Source organism: Moschus berezovskii, chromosome 8 (genome assembly GCF_049115385.1).
Source record: "Moschus berezovskii isolate FMDL1 chromosome 8, NW_MosBer_1.0, whole genome shotgun sequence".
Lineage (NCBI taxonomy): Eukaryota > Metazoa > Chordata > Mammalia > Artiodactyla > Moschidae > Moschus > Moschus berezovskii.
Window position 1 is genome coordinate 1,107,006 of NC_142467.1, and position 13,301 is coordinate 1,120,306.

Here is a 13,301-nt window from a genome sequence, read left to right on the forward strand (position 1 = left end):
CTAATCATCAGGGAAATGCATTTAATACCCACAATAAACTATCACCTCACGCCTGTTAGAATGGCTTTTGCTATTATCAAAAAGCAAAAGAGAGAAGTCTTGGCAATGATGTGGAGAAAGGGGAACATTTGTGCACTGTTGGTAGAAATGTAAATTGGTGAAGCCACTGTGGAAAACAGTATGGAGGTTTTGCAAAAATTAAAAATAGAGCTAACATGTAATTAGCAGTTTGAATTCTGGGTATATATCCAAAGGAAACAAAATAAATATCTCGAAAAGGTATCTGCACTCCCATGGTCATTGCAGTATCACTTACAACAGCCAAGACATGAAAACAACCTAAGTGTCCTTCAGCAAAATAATGGATAACAAAATAGTGAAAAGTGAAGTCGCTCAGTCGTGTCCGACTCTTTGCGACCCCATGAACTGAAACCAGGTTCCTCTGTTCACGGGATTTTCCGGCAAAAGTACTGGAGTGGGGTGCCATTGCCATAAAAAATAATGAAATATTACCATTTGCAGCAAGGTTTATAGGCCTAGAGAATGTTATGCTTAGTGAAATAAGTCAGACAGAGGAAGACAAATACAGTATCATCTCATTTATATGTGTACTCTTAAAAAGCAGAACTCACAGAAACAGAGGAGCTTGTTCAGGGATGGGGAAGGGAGAAATGGGACGTGTTGGTCAAAGGTACAAACGTCCAATTTTAAGATGCTCCCATTCTGAGGCTCTAAGGTACAGATTGGTGACTATAGTTAACAATATTGTGTTAAATACTTGACCCTTGCCAAGAGAGTAGATCTTAAGTGTTCTCATTCAGTTCAGTTCAGTCACTCAGTTGTGTCCGACTCTTTGCGACCCCATGAATCACAGCACGCCAGGCCTCCCTGTCCATCACCAACTCCCGGAGTTCACTCAAACTCATGTCCATCGAGTCACTGATGCCATCCAGCCATCTCATTCTCTGTCGTCCCCTTCTCCTCCCGCCCCCAATCCCTCCCAGCATCAGACTCTTTTCCAGTGAGTCAACTCGTCGCATGAGGTGGCCGAAGTATTGCAGTTTCAGCTTTAGCATCAGTCCTTCCAATGAACACCCAGGATTGATCTCCTTTAGAATGGACTGGTTGGATCTCCTTGCAGTACAAGGGACTCTCAAGAGTCTTCTCCAACACCACAGTTCAAAAGCATCAATTCTTCGGCGATCAGATTTCTTCACAGTCCAACTCTCACATCCATACATGACCACGGGAAAAACCATTGCCTTGACTAGATGGACCTTGGTTGGCAAAGTAATGTCTCAGCTTTTTAATATACTATCTAGGTTGGTCATAACTTTCCTTCCAAGGAGTAAGCGTCTTTTAATTTCATGGCTGCAATCAGCATCTGCAGTGATTTTGGAGCCCAGAAAAACAAAGTCTGACACTGTTTCCACTGTTTCCCCATCTATTTCCCGTGAAGTGATGGGACCAGATGCCATGATCTTTGTTTTCTGAATGTTGAGCTTCAAGCCAACCTTTTCACTCTCCTCTTTAACTTTCCTCAAGAGGCTTTTGAGTTCCTCTTCACTTTCTGCCATAAAGGTGGTGTCATCTGCATTAGCCACATACAAAAGAGTTAGTTATGTGAAATAATGCAGGTGTTAATTAACCTTATTGTTGTAATCATTTTGTAATGTAATTTTTCTTAAATTATGTGGTATAACTTAAATTTATGCACTGTTATATGTCAATTATATCTCAATAAAGCTGAAAGAGAAAGAAGAAACTTCAGTGGAACTGAGGAAGTCTTTGAGGAAGGAACTGGTTAAAGAGTACTCTAGGAATCAAATAATTAAACTTTCAACTTCCAAAAAGAAAAAAATATACAATTACTTGGAACAAGTTTGGAATCAGTGAAAGGTCATATATCCATGCATTTTTGAAGATCATTATCCAGGCTGAACATCAAAATGAAAATATAGTATAGCAGTTCAGTTCAGTCACTCAGTCGTGTCTGACTCTTTGCAACCCCATGAACCGCAGCACACCAGGCCTCCCTGTCCATCACCAACTCCCGGAGTTCACTCAAACTCATGTCCATCAAGTCGGTGATGCCATCCAGCCATCTCATCCTCTGTCGTCCCCGTCTCCTCCTGCCCCCAATCAGGGTCTTTACAAATGAGTCAGTTCTTCGCATCAGGTGGCCAAAATATTGGAGTTTCAGCTACAGCATCAGTCCTTCCAATGAATATTCAGGACCGATTTCCTTTAGGAGGGATTGGTTGGATCTCCTTGATGTCAAAGAGACTGTCAAGAGTCTTCTCCAACACCACACAAGCTTCAGTTCAAAAGCGTCAGTTAATCGGCGCTCAAGTTTCTTTATAGTCCAACTCTCACTTCCATACATGACTACTGGAAAAACCAAAGCTTTGATTAGGTGGACCTTTGTTGACAAAGTAATGTCTCTGCTTTTTAATATTGCTGTCTAGGTTGGTCATAACTTTTCTACCAAGGAGCAAGCATCTTTTAATTTCATGGCTGCAGTCACCATCTGCAGTAATTTTGGAGTCCAAAATAATAAAGTCTGTCACTGTTTCCATTGTTTCCCCATCTATTTGCCATGAAGTGATGGGACCAGATGCCATGAAGTATACCAGAGAAAATGCCAATTTTAAGACCGCCAATTTATTCCAATTTGTTTTGACAAGCTTAGGATTTCAAGACACCTTGATTCCAGGAAGATTTTTCAGTACTTCCCATTAAATTCCAAACATTTGAAGTATACATCTCACTTAAGCCTCATCTTAATTGTTTTCTGTCCTTTATTGTGTCCATCTTTGCATTAAATGTTCCCTTGGTATCTCTAGTTTTCTTGAAGAGATCTCTAGTTTTTCCCATTCTATTGTTTTCCTCTATTTCTTTGCACTGATCACTGTGGAAGGCTTTCTTATCTTTCCTTGCTATTCTTTGGAACTCTGCATTCAGATGGGTATATCTTTCCTTTTCTCCTCTGCCTTTAACTTCTCTTCTTTCTCAGCTATTTATAATGCTTCCTCAGACAACCATTTCACCATTTTGCATTCTTTTTCCTGGGGATGGTTTTGATCACAGCCTCCTGTACAATGTTACACACCTCCATCTATAGTTCTTCAGGCACTCTGTCTACAAGATCTAATCCCTTGGATCTATTTGTCACTTCCACTGTATAATCCTAAAGAAAATTAGAGATACCAAGGGAACATTTCGTGCAAAGATGGGCTCGATAAAGGACAGAAATGGTATGGACCTAACAGAAGCAGAAGATATTAAGAAGAGGTGGAAAGAATACACAGAAGAACTGTACATAAAAAGATCTTCATGACCCAGATAATCACAATGGTGTGATCACTCACCTAGAGTCAGACATCCTGGAATGCAAAGTCAGGTGGACCTTAGAAAGCATCACTACGAACAAAGCTAGTGGAGGTGATGGAATTCCAGCTGAGCTATTTCAAACCCTAAAAGATGATGCTGTGAAAGTGCTACATTCAATATACCAGCAAATTTGGAAAACTCAGCAGTGACCACAGGACTGGAAAAGTACAGTTTCCATTCCAATCCCAAAGAAAGATAATGCCAAAGAATGCTCAAACTACTGCAAAAATGCACTCATCTCACACGCTAGCAAAGTAATGCTTAAAATTCTCCAAGTTGGCTTCAACAGTATGTAAACCACGAACTTCCAGATGTTCAAGCTGGTTGTAGAAAAGGTAGGGGAATCAGAGATCAAATTGCCAACATCGGTTGGATCGTGGAAAAAAGCAATAGAATTCCAGAAAAACATCTACATCTGCTTCATTCACTATGCTAAACGTTTGACTGTGTGGATCACAACAAACTGTGGAAAATTCTTCAAGAGATGGGAATACCAGACCACCTGACCTGCCTTTTGAGAAACCTGTATGCAGGTCAAGAAGCAACAGTTAGAACTGGACATGGAACAATAGACTGGTTCTAAATGGGGAAAGGAATACATCAAGGCTGTATATTGTCACCCTGCTTATTTAACTTATCTGCAGAGTACGTCATGAGAAACACGGGGCTGGAAGAAACACAAGCTGGAATCAAGATTGCCAGGAGACATATCAGTAACCTTAGATATGCAGAGGACACCACCCTTATGGAAGAAAGTAAAAAGGAATTAAAGAGCCTCTTGATAAAAGTGAAAGAAGAGAGTGAAGAAGTTGGCTTAAAACTCAACATTCAAAAAATGAAGATCATGGCACCTGGTCCCACCACTTCATGGCAAATAGATGGGGAAACAATGGAAACAGTGAGAAACTTTATTTTGGGGAGTTCCAAAATCACTGCGATGGTGACTGCAGCCTTGAAATTAAAAGATGCTTGCTCCTTGGAAGAAAAGCTATGACTAACCTAGACAGCATATTAAAAAGCAGAGACATTGCTTTGCTAACAAAGGTCTGTCTAGTCAAGGCTATGGTTTTTCCAGTAGTCAGGATGTGAGAGTTGGACTAGAAAGAAAGCTGAGCGCCAGAGAATTGATGCTTTTGGACTGTGGTGTTGGAGAAGACCCTTGAGAGTTCCCTTGGACTGCAAGGAGATCCAACCAGTCCATCCTAAGGGAGATCAGTCCTGGGTGTCCATTGGAAGGACTGATGCTGAAGCTGAAACTCCAGTACTTTGGCCACCTGATATAGAGAGCTGACTCATTGGAAAAGACCCTGATGCTGGGAAAGATTGAAGGCAGGAGGAGACGGGGACAACAGAGGATGAGATGGTGGATGGCATCACCGACTCGGTGGACATGGGTTTGAGTAAACTCCTGGAGTTGGTGATGGACAGGGAGGCCTGGTGTGCTGTGGTCCATGGGGCCGCAAAGAGTCAGACACAACTGAGTGACTGAACTGAAGTGAACTAATTTTTTTACCTTCCATTACTTTTTCTCTTATTTTATTCTTGTCTCTTTCAGTATCATCGAAAAACCATGGCTTAGTCCTCTCAATTTTTCTGATAATGCTAATGACCTTATCAGAGAATCATATAGCCAAAACTTGTTTACTATTTGTTCCATGCATTTTGATGCATTATTCCATTTTAATCTTAATAATACATAAAAAGAAGGCACTATTTTTTTATGTTAAAAATGGAGACACTGAGGAACAGAGTGATTAAATAATATTAAGTGGCAAGATGAAAATTTGTCTAGAGATCTGAGGGCAGAACCTGTTTCTTAACAATTTTGCTGCATTCTTCTGTTTATATCATTGAATATTTATCTCCCTTATCTCTCACATTGACTTGCATTGTATTCTCTCATGTTGTATTATAGTTTTTTATGCATTTTTCTTTCCTAGTACAAGCTATTCAACTGAGGTAACTAGAAACCACAGATGCACAGCATATTCATCTAATCTTCCCATTTTAAAGACTTTCTAACATTGCTGATATTGTTATGCATCTCTTTATTTTAAAACTGTTATAATCCAAGAAGGAATTTGAGGTAACTTACCTGAGTGCCTTTAATCTTAACGATTTTAAAAGTTTTGTTTCATTTATGTTTTCACAGCGTTTAGCACAATTCTTTGACTATCTGAAGTGCCCAGATTTTATTGGATAAAGTTAACAAGCTCTGGGGGCAGGTCTAAGCCCCCAGGTTCCCTCTAACTCACCAGTATTCTAGAATCACATTTTCCTTTAATATTTCAATAGAATGATGAGGGCCTCTATCCTACATGAAGTGGGAAGCTCACTGCTCTTCTGCTCCACAATACGTGTGAATCTTATGAGTTTGGGGAGGTTTCCGTGTATTTTCCCCGGTCACCTGTCACACGAGTTGTCTTCCTGTGAGTCCCTGTTATTAGCTCTACTCTGGCTTACCTCCTGAGATTGCAGTCTTCTCGCTGTACTGGGCACTGCTCTGCTGACACAGAGTGTGATGTGGTAAACTCACCTTTACGGCCTGGGTTGGGCACTGTGGAGACAACGATTAGCAAGCAATAGTGTCCACAATCACGCAGCTCATGTTTAGTCAAGAAAATAAAACTCATAGAGGCACACGGATAACTGAGATGAGTATGATGAAGGAGAGGCCCATGGTGGATTGACAGCTGTGGTTACTGGGCTTGAACTGAGAAGATGAAGGATAAGTAAGCATTAACTAGCACTGCAGCTAGTTAATGCACTCATCTCACACGCTGGTAAAGTCATGCTCAAAATTCTCCAAGCCACGCTTCAGCAATACGTGAACCGTGACTTTCCAGATGTTCAAGCTGGATTTAGAAAAGGCAGACGATCCAGAAATCAAATTGCCAACACCTGTTGGATCATCGAAAAAGCAAGAGAGTTCCAGAAAAACATCTATTTATGCTTTATTGACTATGCCAAAGTCTTTGACTCTGTGCATCACAATAAACTGTGGAAAAATCTGAAAGATGGAAATATCAGACCACCTGATGTGCCTCTTGAGAAAGCTGTATGCAGGTCAGGAAGCAACAGTTAGAACTGGACATGCAACAACAGACTAGGCAAAGGAGTACATCAAGGCTGTTTACTGTCACCCTGCTTATTTAACTTATATGCAGTGTACCTCATGAGAAACGCTGGGCTGGATGAAGCACAAGATGGAATCAAGATTGCCGGGAGAAGTATCAATAACCTCAGATATGCAGATAACACCACCCCTATGGCGGAAGGTGAAGAACTAAAAAGCCTCTTGATAAAAGTGAAAGAGGAGAGTGAGAAAGCTGACTTAAAGCTCAAAGTTCAGAAAACTAAGATCATGGCGTCTGGTCCCATCACTTCGTGGCAAATAGATGGAGAAACAGTGGAAACAGTGGCTGACTTTATTTTCTTGGCCTTCAAAATCACTGCAGATGGTGACTGCAGCCATGAAATTAAAAGACAATTACTCCTTGGAAGGAAAATTCTGACCAACCTAGACAGCATATTAAAAAGCAGAGACATTACTTTGTCCACAAAGGTCCGTCTAGTCGAGGCTATGGTTTTTCCAATGGTCGTGTATGGATGTGAGAGTTGGACCATAAAGAAAGCTGAGCTGTGAAGAATTGATGCTTTTAAACTGTGCTGTTGGAGAAGACTCTTGAGAGTCCCTTGAATTGCAAGGAGATCCAACCAGTCCATCCTAAAGGAGACCAGTCCTGGGTGTTCATTGGAAGGACTGATGCTTAAGCTGAAACTCCAATACTTTGGCCACCTGATGTGAAGAGCTGACTCATCTGAAAAGACCCTAATGCTGGGAAAGATTGAAGGCAGGAAGAGAAGGGGATGAGATGTTTGGATGGGATCACCGACTCGATGGACATGAGTTTGGGTAGACTCTGAGAGTTGGTGGTGCACAGGGAGGCCTGGCCTGCTGCGGTCCTTGGAGTCACAAAGAGTCGGACACGACTGAGCGACTGAACTGCACTGAGCACTGCAGCAGAGAGGAGGAGGAGGGAAAGGACTTTGCAGAAAGGGGCGACAGCTTTCACAAATGAACAGTAGTCGGGTGGAGCAGAACGCATCGCAGCAACTGCAAGAAAGCCCATGTGTTAAGCATGCGTGGACCTTGGCCAAGAAGAGAGAGAAGTAAGTTTGGAGAAGCCGTGTAAGTCACTGAAACAAACACACAGTCCACTTCAGCCTTCTTCAACAAGAAATACAATCTTTGAAAAAATATATAATTAGTTTTATTTATTTTGCTGTGCCAGGTCTTCATTGCAGCATGCAGGATCTTATTTTTAGTTGCGGCATGTGGGATTGAGCCTGGGTCTCCCTCATGGGGAGCATGGAGTCTTAGCCACTGGACCACCAGGAAGTCCCAAGAGATGTAATCTTCATTCTAAAGCTACTGGGGATTTACTGAAGAGTTTGAAGCCACGGATTGACGTGATCCATTTTGTATTTTGAAAAAAAATTCTGGCTACTCTATAGAGACAAGGAAAAAAAGAGTAAGGCATGGTGGATGTAGAGATTATAAACAAGGAGATCTTAGTCCAGGTAAGACATAATTGTCTAGATAAGGAAAATAATAGTGGAGACGAAGATAAATGGAAGGATTTGAGAAACGTCTAGTGTAGCATCAAGCAACCCAGTGATAGGAGAGAAGGATGCCACAAAGGGAAGGGGCAACAACTTGAAAAAATGCTTACTAGACATTATAGTCTTAAAAACTGATCAGGCTTTTTGAATATGGAAATTGTCACCAGCTATATCTCTCCATAGACCCTTTCCTAAGAGCTTCGCCTTTAAACCTACTTTCTCTCCTTCAAAACCATACTCTCTACCACCATTTTGTTGCATAACATATTTCTGCACTCACAACAGTTTTTTGATAATAAATTCAATAATATAATTACGATGTGGAATGTTTAATGCTAAATCTCCACCAGTCGAGGGCCCAGCTTTGTACTGCCAGCACTTCCACTGAGCTGTTGCTAAAGTCTCCTACCGTTCCACCCTTAATGATATAAAGACTTGAAAGAAATATTGAAGTTGTAGCATTTTTTTGGTAGATCTAAGGTCAAATTCTTAGGCTTAGAATCCCACCAGAACTTTCAGGGTCATGGGCTGTGTACAGGGATGGGCATTTTCATCTCCGCAGTGGCCCAGTCTGCTTGAGGATTCCTGAAGCCTTTCACAGCGTCGCATTCGCCACTGACTAGTAAAGTGTTTATGTCTCCTGGGAGAGATTGCCTTTTTATTATCTTCTTGTCCTCATTCTGTATGCCATACCTTACCCTCAAAATTGTCAGTTCTAATAACCCAAATGGTTTACAGAAACTAAAAACTAATATTTAATTTTATATACAGAGTAAGTCGTCCATATTAGCAATATAGAATCAAAATGCTTAACAATGGTGATTTGCAAATCTGTATATCCCAGGGAGGAAGAGTATCTGCATCTGACATTGGATCTGTCCTGTGCTCTTTTGAAGGGAATATTCTTCTGTGGCAGAAGCTCCTTTGTTTCCATATCCGGATTTTTTCACCAGGGCAGACAGAGAGTTGGCAAGAATCATTGACCATCACGTAAGTTTGATTTTCTTAAACTAGCAGCAAAAGCTTTGTTTTTAAAGGCATTTTTAGTCAGAAAGTGTAATTCTGAGATGGAAACACTAATCATGGAACTCAAAAGTAGATTGAGTTTTGATTGAGATTTGCCAAATTGAATTATATCTCACTGTACTGTGTCTACACACTTCAGTGCCTTCACTGGGTTACAGAAATTTTGGCTTTCTTTCATTTATAAAATACTAGCCTTATTCTGTTTCCTGAATTAGTACTGATTTTTGTGAGTGTGTGATAGGTATCTGATGTTGGAAACTGAACACTGATTTCTTCTGTAGTGTGTTTTTCGTAAAAGAACAAAAATCTTTTGACTCAGTTTTTTCAGTGATCATTCTTTACCCCTGAAGTTTTAGAAAGACTTTAATCATTCTGTTCTTGGTATCAGTTAAACCAGCAGTAACAAGGCAAGGCCATTGGACAGGTTTTAATCCGCTGAACTATATATAATCAGTGATTTCTTGCCAAATCATTTATGACTGCTTCTTTTTAGGAATAGAGTTACTTATATACTTATTAATTATGTACATAGAGTCACTTATATAAGTAGAATACTTATGTTTTGTCTTTTAATATAGGAGGGATTCAACACTATGTAGAATGTGTTTAAATTAATTTTATCACCAGTTGTGTATTATCTCTCAGGTTGTGTTTACATTTCCATGGTTGATTTTCTACATTCCTTTTATTAGTGACATTTTGAGAAAGAATAAGTGATTATTTCATTTACTGATCCCACTAAATAGTTATTTATTCACAGAGTCAATACTTAAGCCACTGTAGCAACAGCCACAAGTATTGGGGTTTGGAAACTGAATGATATCCTAGAATTACAAAGTGAGAGCTATAGTTTTGCTATTTTATTCACTAATAACATTTATGCTAAACCAATATTATATGTACAAGGCATTATCAAAAATTCCTAATAGTTCATCAGTTGCAGCAACTATAATTTTACCGTTCACTTAAATCATCTGGACTATACTACAGAAGATATCAGGTTGCCGATATATGTATACACACATATAGAGTGTTGTTTTAATAACAGAATAAAAATATTTTGCCTTATTGTTCTGTACCCTTGAAAGGGTCGAAAGACTTTAGTCACTCTGTGATTAAACACATTGGCCTAAAGAGACAGAGGACACTGTTTTGAGTGATAGAGAGGAGGCTAGGAGATGCCTCCTAAGAGCCATCATCTTTTCTTCCTTCCAAGGGTATAAGCTGTATCTAAATGGCAATCCCACTCTAGTACTCTTGCCTGGAGAATCCCATGGACGGAGGAGCCTGGTGGGCTACAGTCCACGGGGTCACAAAGAGTTGGACACGACTGAGCGACTTCACTTTCACTTTCATACATTAACTGCCATCAATTTTTCTATAGATGGGTAAAGCCATCCTTTCTGGAAAACATGTTTGAGAACGGATAGGGTCCAAATTGTTTGATCTGTGACTGGCCTAATCAAATAATAGTTTGGTAGTACTAAATTGTAGAGGTTTATCGAAGTTTCTCTGAATATCACGTTTAAACAGTTTTCATCTATACACATCCCCTTTGAAATAGCTGTACTATAGTGCTTTGCACTAATATCTCACACTTTACAAATGCTCTTACAGTAGTTAATTTAATCCTTACAACGAGTCTGTAAACATTTACCAATAAGAAGAATGTAGCTTTATGATTGAGTTAATTGTTCAAGGTTTTAAAGATGGTAAATGACTGAGTCTACATACAAATCCAGATCTCTGGACTATACTCTTCTGGTCAATTTTTCATAATTGCTCAATGTCTTGGCTTAAAATTCCAAACCTGAATGGGGGAGGAAGGAGGAGTCTGTAGAACTGACAATAAGCCAGCACACACGGCTGCCGTGTTAAGTGTCCGGCCAAGCCCGCTGAATTTTATCTAGTGTCCCTGACGTGCAAGGCATAGGACAGACACCGAAGTGCTGAGCAGACACTCAGGGACCGTGCTCACTGCTGCTACTCCGCAGTGTGATGACTGAATCCCCGAGTGAACCGACACACTTTTTTCACGGGAAATCATGTGTAAACGACACCTTCTCTCTGTCACAGTGGCAGGAAGAGCAAAAGATGCGGCAGAAGGAAGACGCGATATGTGAGGCTGAAGAGCGGGAAGATGCGGAGCTACAGGAGCAGGACCGCCTGAGAGAAATAATGAAGAGAAGAGGAGAGAAGCTACACAAGCAGACCAAGCCTTACGAGCTTCCTCCGAGGACTGAAGACGCGTCCCTAGAAAAGAAAATGACCCCTACACCTGAGGCCCGCGCGCCAGAAATGACCCTACAACTGAGGCCCGCGCGCCAGAAATCCGCTGCCTGAAAGAGACCAGGAAAGCTACAGGTTAGGAAAAAGTTCTTAATTAAAGGTAGTTTCTTAGAAAGGAGTTTATCCTGGTGCAGCTTCTTTAATAGTCATCAGTTCAGTTCAGTTCAGTCGCTCAGTCGTGTCCGACTCTCCGCGACCCCATGAATCACAGCACGCCAGGCCTCCCTGTCCATCACCAACTCCCGAAGTTCATTCAAACTCATGTCCATCGAGTCGGTGATGCCATCCAGCCATCTCATTCTCTGTCGTCCCCTTCTCCTACCGCCCCCAACCTTTCCCAGCATCAGAGTCTTTTCCAGTGAGTCAACGCGTCGCATGACGTGGCCAAAGTATTGGAGTTTCAGCTTTAGCATCAGTCCTTCCAATGAACACCCAGGATTGATCTCCTTTAATAGTCATAGCTTAGTCTTAAAAGAACAGTTAGCACTGATCACATTCGAGTGACGTGTTTTACTAGTTAAGTGTTTTCAAGAATGTGGCTAGAGCTAATTGACTCTCAACTCATGATCATACACATAATGATTCTCAGAGTATTGAAATTCAGTGAAGAGTAGATAGACACCACTATTGCATATAATCATATATTGCATATAATGATTATGCAAATTATTAATGAGTCACAAATAAGAACTATTTCTTAAAATGGGATGAGCATCAATCAGTACTCCTATAATAACTCTAACACTAATAAAACATGTAAGGCCCCTGCTTGGGTTTGTATTTCATAGTCAATCTATGCCAAGTCAAACCATGTGTCAGAAGCTTGCGTATGTGTGTATTAAGTCGCTTCAGTTGTGTCAGACTCTTTGTAACCCTCTGGACCATAGCCCGCCAGGCAAGAATACTGGAGTGGTCGCCATGCCCTCCTCTAGGGGATCTTCCCGACCCAGGGATCGAACCCATGTATGTCTCCGGCACTGGCAGGCAGGTTCTTTACCACTAGTGCCATCTGGGAAGCTTGAATGCAATCAGCTGCTGTATACAGACAAATCTGGCCAGGCCAGTCATCTCAGGATGACGTAATCTCCAAGAGACACCACGGGAGCCTTCTGCGTGACGGTGATTTTACTTTGCCAGGTGAGGTTATAAGAATGGACTTGCGTGGTCCTAGAAGCAGTAACTGGAGGGATTCATCCCATCAGGAGTCACTTTCACATGTCGTTTCACTTCTTCCGACACTCCCAGTCTATGGGTAGAGTAACAGAGCAGGGCTCTTATGATACCTTACACTGCTTATCTAAAAATGATAAATAACCCTACCACAGTTTTGCACAAGTGACTTAGTCATGCTCAAAAGACAGATGTTTTATCAGGATGTGAATCTCAAATGGCTTCCAGGTCAGAAAGGTCACATATTTAGTGACAGACTATAGAATATCTACTCCATCTAAGAAACTTGCCACCACCTCTCTGCACTCTGCAACGTGTTGTAGGATCATCTAGTCTTTAAAAAAGATGCTCTCAAGCTTTTTTAATATAAGTTACTAAATTTCAAAGTGTTGGCAGCCAATTAAAAAAAAATCACATCCTTTTGGGGTAAATTTGACACATAGGCCATAAGTCTGTGACCTACTTTATGTGAATTTATAAAATCATTCTTTAAGGTAACAATAATGTGTGATAGAAATGGATGCAGGGAAGGGTGTTCCTCTTTTGATTTCCTTCAAAGTTGATTCAAACTTATGTTGCTCCTCATCCTTCTCTCCTCACACAGAGAATATGTAAGTTCTCAGAAATAATATCTCCCAAGGCACCTTTCCAATTACTTTCATCAAACTTTGCTTTTCTCACGTGTGAGGAAGAAATCTCATCAGTCCCTTCCCTGAAGGCCAGCCAGCCCTCTTCTCGGAATCCTGTCCCATCGAAACTCTTCCTCCACCAACTGTCTGCTGTCTCCCCAGAAGTCT

At 40.9% G+C, this 13,301-nt stretch overlaps 1 protein-coding gene across 1 annotated transcript in view; it reads left to right on the plus strand.

Annotated features, from left to right (window-relative positions):
* Positions 1–12,419, plus strand: part of TMEM232 (transmembrane protein 232) — a 235,145-nt gene extending 222,726 nt beyond the window's left edge. Inside the window, exons 11-12 of the mRNA XM_055430649.2 lie at positions 8,916–9,009; positions 11,122–12,419. Of these exons, the coding sequence (XP_055286624.2) occupies positions 8,916–9,009; positions 11,122–11,388 (361 nt within the window). The 3' untranslated portion in view covers positions 11,389–12,419. The remainder of the gene's footprint in view (positions 1–8,915; positions 9,010–11,121) is intronic.
* The last annotated feature ends 882 nt before the right edge of the window (positions 12,420–13,301 follow it).